General features: G+C 40.3%; 1 protein-coding gene across 2 annotated transcripts in view; it reads left to right on the plus strand.

Moving 5' to 3' along the window:
- The window catches only part of dok4 (docking protein 4), an 89,241-nt gene that overhangs the window by 30,256 nt on the left and 44,943 nt on the right, over nucleotides 1-14,042 (plus strand). The window contains exons 3-4 of one of the 2 annotated variants that reach the window (XM_035999887.1): nucleotides 7,233-7,444; nucleotides 7,505-7,738. In XM_035999887.1, the coding sequence (XP_035855780.1) occupies nucleotides 7,673-7,738 (66 nt within the window). In that variant the 5' untranslated portion in view covers nucleotides 7,233-7,444; nucleotides 7,505-7,672. Of the gene's footprint in view, nucleotides 1-7,232; nucleotides 7,739-14,042 lie in introns of both variants that reach the window. The other variant, XM_031292738.2, reaches the window with a different exon arrangement.

Raw genomic sequence — 14,042 nt, forward strand, 5'->3', positions numbered from 1 at the left:
CCCCTTTCTCTGCTTTGCCCGCCCAGAGAATTTGGTCCGCCCATGAGAGAGAGAGACATCATGGCTTGCAAACAAGCAAAGTGGCAGTTGGTCAAGGCCACACCCCCACTCTCCACCTTGCCCCCCTCTCTCCTCCTCAATAGCATTTAAAGCTACAGATACAGAAATGGCACATCCTAAGGAAAGCTCATTGTGGGACTGGCTCTAGTGGCTGTAATTCTGCACCAAGGCTGAATTTTGGGAAAGAGACTTCAGATACAGTATTAGGGGACCACTAAGGCCTATATAAAAGAGACTTCAGATACAGTATTAGGGGACCTCTAAGGCCTATATAAAAGAGACTTCAGATACAGTATTAGGGGACCTCTAAGGCCTGATGTAAAAGCATCCAAAAAGATACATTTGGTGCAAAATAGAGGCCGACTGATAAAGGATTTTTAAGGCCCATATCGATACAAATATTTGGTGATTTAAAAATCCGATATTCTGATATATCGGCCGATATATATTTGAAAAAAATAAATAAATACAGAAACGCGTAACAAAACATAAACAAATTTCCCTAACTATTAGTTATTTGTAGTTATTTATGAGTCCTCACTAAAATAATATGATAATGCAGTTTAAAAATAAACTTGTTTGTTTTATTGTCACAACAGAACAGAGGAACATCAAAATATATTAAAGTTCTGATAAATAAAATGTATAAAAATACAAACTTAAGATTTGAAACTTAAAGTCCTTTGAACAAAAACACAATAACAACCAAAAAATCAAAGAGTGTTGCCAACAGGGACGTTGTAGAGCGCCCTCTGATGGACAAACTATGTAATGCCAACACTCAGAACATGATTGAAGGGTGTTTCGTCCGTTTTTTTTTTTATTTTTTAAATATTCATTTATCAGCCATTATAAATGCCGATACCGATAGTTTGGAAAATGCCTAATATCTGCCGATAATATTGGCCCGCCGATATATCTGTCTGGCTCTAGTGCAGAACTAATTTGTACCTGTGGACAGAACAGGGAAAGCAGGGTTTCTATCGCCAGATGAGGGACAACTCTGTCCGGCTTATTTATGTAGCTTGTTGGAATAGCAAGCTAGCGTTAGCTAACTAACCAGCCAGCCCGCTTCTAAATAAATACCTTTTAATTATCTAAACACTTTTTAACAGTCAAACTGAAACACTGGCGGTCAGCTCCAGGTCCTGCAGACGGACCGTGATCAGTGGGTAACAGGTGCCAAGTTCTGCATCCCTGCCGAGAATTACATCCACAAGGGAAAATAATGATTTTATTAGGCAAAGTACTGTTTAAAAACTAGGCTATATACATTTCTTTGTCATGTTCATCAATGATTCTAATTTTAGAACGTTTAGAGACATCAATGTTTTATCAGACTCAATTGTAGCATTTCCTTGCTACCTGGATGCAATTTTCGGTAGCAATGAGGGCTAAGGGATATGCATTATTCGGCAGAAATTATTGTTGTTGTGAGTGTTAAGGAACACTCACAGTGCAGATCCACCTGGCCGTGCCCATGCTCCACTTTATTCCTATGGTTGACGTTGCCCGCAAAGCATCCCGGGAAGGCGGCGCTGCATTTGAATAAATGCTGCACATCAAAAAAGCTGGCCAATGCCCTTCTTTATGCAAATTAATCCGTTGAACGCGACGTGACTATCCAGTAGAAGTAGGCGAAAATCTTTCAAACTACGACAGATTCAGCAACTGTATGGCCTATTTCTCGCTTAAAATGTTTTCAGAAACACGTTTCGGTGAACTATTTTCGTAAAATACGAGATCGTATTCTCAACGAGCCGCCATGATGGTCATTTTGAAATTCAGGAGTAGCCAGACCCACGTGACGCGTTCGTCCAATCAGCTATCACTGTCCAGGGCGTGGAGCATCAACCATGGATGTATTACGTTGCGACACCACGCTTTTAAAAATTCAAACAGTGCAGTGTTAAACAATTTTAATAAATAGAGAATTGAACCTTATTGAAATTTGTTTTGTGTAAATTGTTAATAATTGAGCAATGGGAAAATAATCGCTAATTAAAAAATTAATCGTTAGATTAATCGAAAAATTAATCGTTAGATTAGTCGACTAATCGAAAAAATAATCGTCTGGGACAGCCCTAGACAACTCTGTCCGGCTTATTTATGTAGCTTTAAGCTCGGTGGAATAGCAAGCTAGCGTTAGCTAACTAACTAGCCAGCCCGCTTCTAAATAAATACCTTTTAATTATCTAAACACGAACTGAAACACTGGCGGTGAGCCCCTGGTCCTGCAGCCGCAGACGGACCGTGATCAGTGGGGATTGGCTATCGTAGCAAAGCACATTGCTATTGCCAGAAAGCTTCGCTGCCGACCTCGACCTGCAGTCGGAGGTCCAGCGGGACACGGAGGACCCCACATCCGGTAGCAGCGACCCATCCCCCGGCCATGACCAGAGCTTGCTTTGCTGATGTTGTGCCCGCATTTTGCATCCCTGCCAAGAATTGCACCCGCTTGGGCAGCAACAATGATTTCTGCAGAATGTGCAGATCCACTTTGGCAACAGAACAAAAAAGATTTTCGTCAGATTTTGAGAGGCTTAGTCACGCTCATCCCGCTCGTCATTTCCGGGTTAGCACTCCATCAATCAGATTGGTTAAGCCCAACTAAGTCCCAATGGATTAACACATACATTGACATAGTTGATATGGAGCTATAAGTGGCAAGAATGCACAGTGCTGGAGCTGATACTATTCTAGCGTGGCAAACAATGGCAGATAAGATTAAGGAATTACTGTAAGTGCACTTTTTTTTTTCTTTTTTTTTTGTTACGTTGTTTCTCATGTCCTGTAAGAGTTTTTACAGAGATCCAGGGTGGGTGGGGTGGGAGATGGGGGGTCGCCTCTAGATCTTTTTTTTTTTTCTTCTTCTTCCTCTTTTTGATTGCAATGTGCCTGTACTGTTGTCTGAATGCTGTACGTGTTTACATTCAAAATAATAAAAACTTGTTCACAAAAAAAAGATTGGTCAAGACCGCCCTCCGACGCAACATGTCAGGTCGACCAAAATGAAGGCCGACAGCTCCTCGGACGGACGACGGCACGGAACACACCGAACAGACTCGAGTCACTGACCTCGCCAGACTGTCCGATGGCCGATTATCGGGTTGATGTGTCACTGCTTGTAGACTTCGGTGAACATGTTGGCTAACAGCTATTCAGTCAGCTCTGTTTTGGTCTCCACCAACTCCTGCTAAAAATGCTCTGTAGCTGCTAGATGCTCCACTATGTTCACCAGCTAGTCTCTAACTGTGTCTGTCTGCTGTTAAATGCTGAGCAGGTAGTGCACATTGGGTTTATAAGAGCCTTTTTCACAGGTAAACAGATTCCTGCTGCAGCTGGAAAGAAAGTTAATATGAGCAGGGAGACTGAACCCAAACAGTTGCAGGCTGTAAAGTTCCACATAACACATAGTCATTTGATCCATTGTTAACATAAAAATGTCACATTGTGATATTTTCCTCAAATCCTTTATGCCTGGTACCTGGTGGTACTCAATGAAAAATGAGGAGTAAGGCCTACCAGAAGCTTTTAGTCTTCTTAGCAATGTGCTTAAGTATTTATGGCGAAGATACTAATGTCCACAAAGTATTGTGGTTATGACTTATTCATGTTATAATTCATGAATAGCTCACCTTGAACACAGTACATCCTGAACAGAATATGTATTAAAGGTAGTGCAATTGAACACCTGCATTAGGACAAACAAAGATTATTGTTGTATTCACACATTTATATGCACGTGTGTTTAGTCACTGACATCTGTGTGTGTTTGCATGATTGTGTGCTCTTGAATTTAGTCCGATTCTGTGTGTTTGTTTAGTGTTTAATAGTCTTTTGTGTCTGAGCCACTTAGCTAAACCAACATCGCCATAATGATAAGCCTCTCTCAATCTCGTCTTCTGCCAGGTGTGTGTGTGTGTGTGTGTGTGTGTGTGTGTGTGTGTGTGTGTGTGTGTGTGTGTGTGTGTGTGTGTGTGTGTGTGTGTGTGTGTGTGTGTGATCCCCTTTTTAAAGTTTAATGTCTCTGTTCCACTGTTGGGGAGATTTACCACTGAGCCCTATGGGAAATGTCTGCCCCACTGCTCTTAGCCTGTTGGCAAACACACACACACACACACACACACACACACACACACATTAGGTTGTGCATCTGCATGCACAGGATGCATAAATGGCTGTATAAGTCATGTCACCTCCTGTATATCAGTTTCATTACCGCAAGTGAGTCAATGAAGACGGCAAGTGTCCTTGCTCTCCGGAGGGGAAGTGTGTGTGTGTGTGTGTGTGTGTGTGTTGCACTTCACTTCACACATGGCTTACTGCAGCACTAGGTCAGGCTTCGTGTCTTTGTGCTTAAAGCAGTCCATCCCCAGACTGAAGCAGTGACACCAGCTCTCTCTCCTGTATCAGCTAAATGTGACATAACAGTTTATTTGGACTTGGACATACTGGCTTTTGAGACCATCATGTCCAAAATCAAATCGGAGGATATAGTTTGTAGTGCCCTCCTACATACAGCATATTGTTCGGTTTTACAGTGGATATTCTTTTGTAACAGATGATTTAACAGCTCTTGCCTCCATAGAGGAAAACGTCACAAAACACATTACGACAGACTTTCAGTGGATAGAGATGACCGTTTTTTTATTTACATTTTGATTGATTGCATTTATCCATTATGCATTCATCGCATGTGTTCAGATTTTCATTACTGTGTTGGGTAATAACTGATGATTACATGTAATTGGGATTACTTAAGATTCAGATTACAAAAAAAAAGTAACTATAATCAGCCCAGATTACATTTGAAAAAAATGTGTAATGAGATTATAGTTACATTGTCAAGGATGACTTGCATACATTTTTCATCTTTGAAATAATTTATGAAATTATAAAACCTTGTTTCACAATACCAATTTTAAATGCTGAATATGTTGTAGTGTATATCAAAGTAAAAAACTAATATTTGTTTTAGTTTTTGAATGATGATTTATGAATAGTCGAGTTGTTATTCCTCTTCCGCCATCTTCTAACCGTATACATACTGGGAACTATATTCTCAGAAGGCGAAGCACTGCTACTTGGGCGGAGTGATTAGCGCAACACCTGAAAAGCACCGTTGTTACTCTCTGCTCCTCACCACGGGGCTTCTCAGGTGCTGCGAGCAAATCACTCCGCCCAAGCAGCAGAAGTTGCAGTGCTTCGCCTTCTGAGAATATAGTTCCCAGTATGTATACGGTTAGAAGGTGGCTGTGTCTCATTTGACCTTGTTATTTGTACACACGGTGACTGTACAAATCACAACATGACATACATAGGAAAATGTTGGCGTTATTTTGTCACTTATTGGGAGCAGTAGGCTAGATGGAGCCGGTTACCTCCAGGATCTGGGCTAAGCTAGGCTAACGGTGGGTGCATCAGACAGAGTTACGACACGCACGGAGATGGGAAAGGAATGTATCGACTTATCTAACTCTGGGGGTTACAGTGAATAAGCTAAAGTCCCAATAAGTTGGCATGTTCCTTTTAAAGAGAAAAAAAAGAATAATTGTGCAACTCAGATGTTTTTTTTGTATAAGGTGCAATGTTTTCAATGTTTCATTTTGAATAACCGCGATCAGCTTCGGGGGTGCTCAGTATTAGCGGAGCACCAACGGTATCAGCACCTATGCCCAGCAACCCGTTCGACCTAGAGGTGAACTGTGAATTGAATAATTGGAGCTCAGACGCAATTTTGTAATTTTCTCAATTTCTGATCCCCTGAATAAAAAACAGAAAATTGGAAAAACAGGTTAAAGATCCAACTTTTTAATTTGTCAAGGTGGAAAAAAATGAAAAATTGGATATTTGAACCCATTTTTCTGTTTTTCCAAATGTCCGTTTGTGCTTAGAAAACTGAACTGATAAGCGTTACACTGACCATTATTGACCAAATGCCCATGTTTATAAAATGGGTCACTCATTGTAAAGTCAACTCAACTCTATGGAGTGTCTGAGTGACACATCACATTAGGGGTGGGGGGGAGGGGGTAATGATAATCGCATGTAACGTGATTTTTTTTTTTGCGACGATTAAAAAAATTGTATTTTCCCAAGAATCAATATGTTTTGTTTATTTGTTTTTCCCAATGATTCACCTAGATATTTTCTGTTCATATAGTACCGCTGACACCATCATATCAGTTTCCAGCAAAACAGAGCGAAAGCAGAAAATGCAGAAAAATCCATGTTATGTTCTTCTTTACCAATGAAATAAATGTCAGACTGACTGACTGACATGTGATGTGCATTCTCCTTAGAAAATAATCCGTTTTTAGAAATGTCTCATGATATATTGTCTCTAGAAGGGTATCATTCAACTTTTGTTTTTGTCAAATCTCAAAACTATCTAATCCCAGTACTTCTAGAATCGCAATAAATATAAACCGCAACACAAATCGAATCAGCGCCCATGTATCGTGAAAAAATCAAGCGGGACAAAAGCATATCGTCCCGGCCCTACATCACATCATCGCAGTCATTTCATTGTTAAGGCTGAGTGCAGCTTTAACAAGGACGGAATGAGGAGCACTAATGGCACTGTTTCCATATTTGCACATAGGTGTTAATACTGTAACCTCGTATCTACAGCCACTTTGAAAGGATGAAGAGATCAGGGTGTTTGTAAATGTAACTAGATGGAAGCAAGGAATAAACCGTGTGGCATGATGGGTAAGCAGGCTTTGATTAGAGAACAGAATTAACCTCATACATTTTTTATTTCCTGGATACATACCTCCTAATAGATGCTGCCTCCTGTGATATCCTTGGTAGAGCATTACAGCTTCATGCCATAGCGCCACACACACACACACACACACACACACACACACACACACGCTCAAACCTGTGCTCATTTATTCAAATTCAAACACACACACAGACTCCAACAAAGAAAGGCAACTCAAACCAGACATTACAGCACAAAGGCATGTCACAAGTAGCCATCCCATATACTTGCCCTCAATAATGGTGTGTGCCACCAGCATGAGTAATGGACCGTAATGTTGTGCTCCTCACTCTTCAATGATTCATATATATTTATATTATATCCATTTCTGCCTCTCTCTCTCTCTCTCTCTCTCTCTCTCTCTCTCTACATATCTCTTTGTCTGTACATTTCCTAGAGATGCCATATAGGGAGATGAGGGAAGACCCATCTGGTGAAGAGTGAATGAAAGAAGGACGGAGTAAAGGAAACAACAACAAAAAAAGAGAAGAGCAAGAGGCAAAGAAGGAGAGGAACAAATCCGACAGAGGAGATTTGAAAGGAAACCAAAGGAGGAGAAAAGGGATGGTGGGCAAGATGTGAAGTGCTTCACGAAAGAGGAGAGACGAAGTTGAGGATAAATAGAAACAGGGAGTGTCAGAAGGAGGAAACACACAAATTCCTAAGAAGAGACGGACAGGATTAAAAGTGAAAGAGAGGAAGCCACACGGGACCAAGAAGCCGGGAGCTTTGGAACGGTAGGAAGAGAAAGCGAGAGACTGGTTGAGGAAGGGGGAGGGAAGAAAACATCTGGATGGTCTCCACAGCAACGGCCAGCAGGTTACCCCCCCTCCGAAGATGGCCTCCAACTTCAACGACATCGTCAAGCAGGGCTACGTGCGCATGCGCAGCCGCAAGCTGGGGGTGAGTGTGGCTTTTATGTGTGTTCGCCCTCTCCGTTCATGTTCATGTTCAAACTTAGCTTTACTCAAGTCGACACGTTATGAGCTATACCTGAAAAACTATTAGTTGTAAGGTGAGACTCAGAGCTCATAGCTCAGAGGAACTATGAAGCAGATAAAATATCACGCTGGCAGGAAGGTTTGCTGGGAAAACTGGTAGACTTTTTATTTTCAGTCTTCAAAACATGAAAACAAAGAATAGCACAGAGGGAACTCTTCTTATCTCTGCTCAAACTGTTCTGGTGCTGTTTCTCAAAACAGTCCAAAAAACAACTCTCACATTTTACTCAAACATATAGGATTAGAGGCCACCTCTCTGGTTCAAACAATCCTTCATCTTTGTTAATTGATCTAGGAACTTTAAATAAAGAAAATAAAGAAAAGCTATGAAGATAAATGTCTACATTTATTAAGAAAATAGTTAGTGAGGGAACAAAATAGCTAAATAGGGTAACACTTTACTTAAAGGTATCGACATAATCGTGACATGACACTGTCATGAACAAGTCATAAACGTGACATGACAATTTGACATAATGTCATCCTGTTTAATGTCAAGTTGTCATGACAAATACATCTTCTGGTAATGTCATCCTGGTTAATGTCAAGTTGTCATTACAAAGACATCCCAAACAAATTTAATGTCAACTTGTCATGACCGAGACAACTTCTGGTAATGTCACTTTGATTAATGTCAAGTTGTCATAATCAAGACAACCCAAACAATGTCAACTTGTCATGACAAAAACCGAATGACACTTAATGACAGAAGTCATAAACGTTTATGACTTGTTTATAACGTTTATGACACGTTCATGACAGTGTCATGTCATAGTTATGACAGTGTCATGTCACGATTATGTCGATACCTTCAAGTAAAGCGTTACCCTAAATAGTTAGTGAGGGAGTGGGTTCTTCCTTACACTATTTTTTTACTCCTTTGATTTGTATCTACTCCCACAGTGTTACAAAGGGGATTATGTGTGTGTTAGTCAGATTATGTGTACAGTAATTATTTGTAGATCATGCTTGGACGTTTTATTTAGATAACGTCATGCTTTCGAAGTTTTAACAGTCTAAGGCAATCCACATTGCATCCATTGCATTTATATTTCCGCCATTGTGTGTCAACTGTACATGATTGCATTGTGATGAAACATTATAATGATGCACAGTTTATGAGTTATTATGAGTTATATATTGCGTTGAATTCTATTACGTCCATTAGGCCCCATTGTATTTTAACTTGGCACATTTACACGGCACAAACTCCATTTAAGTATCAAAATGCTCAATATTGCACAGTAAATGTAAGTTATGTGCATAATATAATGAATTAAAACCTACTCACTTCCATTGTATTCATAACACTGCCTGTGTACAGAAGAATAAGCTTTAAATATTAAATGTCAAGCAGCTTTTTCCATTTTTATTTTAATATGGTGATAGAACGGCCGTACAAGTGTGTGAAAATGAAAATGCAACATGAATTATTGCATTTTCATTTTTTATTTTTGCTCAGAAAACATATACATACAGGTAAAATGATGATGCTATTGTGGAATTACATTTTCAAGTTTCCATTGGCATTTTAATTAAGTCCCCTATGGGCTTCCATAGTATACAGTACAAACTATTACATTTTCAGTCAGTATTGTACAATGATCACCTGTAGTGAACTCATTTAATGAGATTTACAGCTAATATAAAAATACGTAATTACGTGCATTAACACTAGAAGTGCCGTAAGCGCTCATTTTGACTGCCAGATTCTGAACTCTATAATCTCTCATTATACATAACCCAATTGCAAGATTAATGCATTTATTGTGTTAGGATATCGTTGAAATTTCTTTTTACATTTTAACAAGTTTAATTATACATTTGAGTAGTTAATGTTATACATTTATCAATATTCATATCATGGCATAGTAAACCGTAGCCTAATTATTTCATACTTTCACACCAGTATTTTTCCTTAGAGAAATGCATTCAACAGAACTCATGCAAATAACAATAAAAAGTATGTTATTTGATTATGAAACATTTTATTTGAACATGTATAACCTGCATGAACTTCCTCCATGCAGTTGTATTGCAGGGGCACTCTTTGTTGAAGATGTGTGCATTGATTCCAGCCAGATCAAGGATGTTATAGAATACAGTCACTGGCCATCTAGGTGTACCGCCTTTCACAGAGTACCATTACGCGTTTGCCATCTGATCCAGAACATCCACGCCGTACTTGTAGTACTTCACCGACTTTGGCTTTGCCTTAGGCCCATGGGGGATGCCCACACTTGTTTAGACCGCTAGTGACGTTTCTCTGACAGTAGTCTCGCAGTGCCAGACCTTCCTCCACAGCGCTGCGCAGGAAGGTCTGGCTAGTCCCCACAGCATTCTGGGATGGGAGAAAACCGTGCTCTGGTTTATTGGCATTTCTTTAAACCAATCACAATCGTCTTGGGCGGCGCTATGTGCCGCACGGAGCAACGGTGCCGCTGCAAAATAGCCTCGGGAAGGAACTTGTTTTGGTGGAACGTGTACGTTCAAAAATTGCTTTAGTCGTGCAACAGAAAACTCAGATTGGACAGATAGTCTAGCTAGCTGTCTGGATTTATCCTGCAGAGATCTGAGGAGAAGGTAACCATAGTCCTCATAAATTCACCGGAGTTTAGAATGCAAAGAAAGAGGAAGCTGACGGACATCCGGCCGAAAATGAGGGACATCCAGCGGAATTTCCGGCGGCACCCGAGCAATCCTGGAAGTGGAACGTCGTGGATATAGACAACTCTGACAGAGACAATGTTAGATACCAAGCAATCAAGATGCATCAACTGCGCAAAAGATTTAAAAAAGTATACCGCAAAAATCCATGCGTTCAATTATAGGTTTAATATAAGTTATTACACATATAAATTTCAAAACGGTCAAAATGACCCCCATGGCTGTTCTAGTGTTAAAGCCTGCAAAAGTGTTAGTTTCATCCAAAAATCATGCTAATCTGCAGCAATGAGCACAGCAATCTAGTTGTACTCCAGTTCCACCTGTTACAACTCCAGTGTCATCTATTTCAGGAAGTTTTAAAGAAAGTGTCAGCATTTTGAGAGGTGACACTACAGGCAAAAATATAATTTTTCAATTTTGATTGAATTTGATTTAGATGTTTATTTTACCACAGTTGTCTATTTTGCGCCTGTAAATTTCTCCTAAATTCACCAAAAGCATTAGATAATTAAACTAAACTTACATTTCAAACACATTATCATACAAAAAATGTGTATTAATGCAAGTAATCAACTCAGAAGTTTCATGGTAAGATCTATTAGTTAATTTGCTTTCCCTATTTACCTGCAGTGTCTCCTCTTAATTCACTTCAATTTCTTTTCACGGACAGCTTTAATTGTTTTTACCTTACTTGTATGATGTGTTAATACAGCTAATCAGTCCACTACTATCAAACCAGTCCTTAAAACACATATTGGTTAGTGATAGACCGATTTTATCGGCCGGCCGATATATATCGGGCCGATATTTGCGTTTTTACGCAGGCTTCCAGCACCATGGCACACTTAAATTACAAATCAAGCACTTTATTTCAATGGCTACTTTTAAGGTTTATTGTTTTCTTAAATTATTTAAATGTGTTGACAAAGGACATTTTGTGATGACCTGATTATATCTGTCTTATAATATGTCAGCAAGCATTGCATCATCAAGGCTGTGTTGTAGATGTTGATGAAAGCCTTTTACCCTTGCACAGTTAACCATATGCAGTGCACCCATCCATATGATGCACATTGCACACATAATTTGGGTGATATGAATGTAAGATGATTGCAGAAGTGACACTGATCTGTGTTTTTGTTTATTATTTTTAAAGAAATGGCAGAGCAGATTCCGAAAACAAATCCAGTGTGGCAGGGTTTACATTTTTATGATGTAAATTGAGGGAGCAAAAGCAGTATCGGCTCCAAATATCGGCTCAAGAAAATCGGTAGCCCGTATCGGTCATCGGCTAACGCTGATGGAAAAAAATCGGTATCGGCAGGTAATAAAAAATCCATATCGGTCAATCCCTAATATTAGTAGCAGGCAGATTTGTATTGGCGGATTGTTTCAGTTGGCTTATGAGAACTAAGGTTTTAATACTAGGTACGTTGCTAAATGACGATGTATGAGCTCTTATGGTTACACATTGAACGCCTCCACTGTCTGTTCTGTGTACACTCCTGCCTGTGGCTTGAGCTGCATGGAGAATGCTAATTTGAGTGAGCATGACTCACATTCAGATGGCGTATGCAGTGGAATTCAACTTTGCGTGACTCATATTATGGAAACTAACAAAAATCAATTTTAGCCAGGTTCTCTCTCATTTCAAATAATGGTCTCCTGTGCTGTCGCTGCTCGCACAGCCTAGCAGCTATAAGTGTGTGTGTGTGTGTGTGTGTGTGTGTGTGTGTGTGTGTGTGTGTGTGTGTGTGAAATAGAACCAGTCGATGATATCTTTGGCCACATTAGCGCCATGGTTCTAAGGATGGCAATGTTGGTTGGTCCAGTAAAATAAGTGAAAATGAGTAAAATATCTCAACATCTACTAAATGGAGTGCCATTAAGTTTTGTATAGACATTAGTTTTCTCCATAGAATGACTCCTAATGTCCCGCCCTGGTTTGAGCCAACATTGCAGACCATAGCTAGTATCCTTGTTCCTTGTTCTTTATACTGTAAAGTCATGGAGTCCTACTGTTTATCCAGCTCTGGGACACAGGGCTGTGCTGCATCCCTGCGCTTGTGAGGGCACACTTCTACTTCCTGAGTCCCCCTGTGTCTCCCCGTACTGTGTCCTCTCCCGGCCCATGGGCCTGGCCAGGCGTTGGATCAGAAACTGTCTGGCTCTGATGCTGAGAATGATTGTTTTCTGTTGGGCTGTCCTCGACTAAAGAAATTTGTAGTTGTCTAACAATCATACAATGTTGTCGACTAATGGATTAGTTGATTTAATCGACAGATTTCCCCCTACTCATTTCCTGGTTCTCCTTCTCCATGAACGACATGAAATCAAGGAGAGGGTTCACTTTTCCTGCTACAGATTTTCAGCCATGATCAGAAAGCACAGGGGAGACACTTTGTTTCTTCGTCTCCGCTGCCAGAGTCGGTACTCGCTCCGAAGCTAATCACCGTCACTCTCTCACTCACTCTACCATACACTCCCCACACACAAACACCGCTTCTGCTATTCTCTTACTTACTAATCCTTACAATGGCTTAGGCCACTTATGTAGGCTAAGGCATTGGCTCTGCGTAGAGCCTCGCAGAAACATAAATCCCGCTTAAGACCAAAACGACCAATTAATCGACTAATCGACTACGAGGGGACAGCTGTAATGGAATGTACGTTTACACTGAATGAGTGTTCTTGTGTTTATCGTTATATAGTTTGGCTTAACAGTACATTGCTGGGAAAAAGCCTGGGCATCCGGCATCCCCTCTCGCTATCTCTGCTATCAGAGCAGCCCTAGTTTTCCTCCATCATGAAGTTGTGGGATGATGCAGGTTTAAGACTCTGCTTTTGTTCATTTGTCCATGTTTATCTGGCTTCTCAGTTAGCACGTATCACTTTTAGATGAGATTCAGGACTTCTAGTCAGGTTTAAAGGATGTACATTGGTGGGATAAATCCTGACGCTGAATGGGGGTTAGTGCCGCCCAGAACAGTTGTGATTGGTTTATAGAAATACAAATAAACCAGAGCATGTTTTTTTTTTTCTCCTTATCCCAGAATAGATAGATGGTGTAGCCAGACCATACTGCAGCGCTGCCACTGACAGCGCTGTGGAGACAGGTCTGACAATGCAAAGACTAGAGGACTTTTGAAATCAAATTGATTGGCACATGAAATGAGCTACTAATACAAGCAACATATGAGCATGGAAGTGGTATTGATGGGCCTGGCCAGCATAGTTTTTATTTAAAAATAATTCACATAAAATGTTATAAACTCATTCTTATTTTCAGTACATTTGAGCTGCGTGTCGAATTAACAGGATCAAAGCAATTCTACTCCGTGTATCCTTTTACTCCCTCTGCGGTTTTCTGCTCAGAGCGCAGCGTCTTCCTTTTGTGCCTCATTATCTGCATCCTTCCTCCACATTCCTTCAGTGTCATCTTTCTCTCTCTCTCTTTTTGCCGATTTTCATTTGCTCTGTTAATCCATCTTCTTCCCGTGCCAGTTTTGTTAGCAGTCTGCCAATACGTTGTGATGTGT

The sequence above is a fragment of the Sander lucioperca genome, chromosome 3 (genome assembly GCF_008315115.2).
Source record: "Sander lucioperca isolate FBNREF2018 chromosome 3, SLUC_FBN_1.2, whole genome shotgun sequence".
NCBI classification, from domain to species: Eukaryota; Metazoa; Chordata; class Actinopteri; order Perciformes; family Percidae; genus Sander; species Sander lucioperca.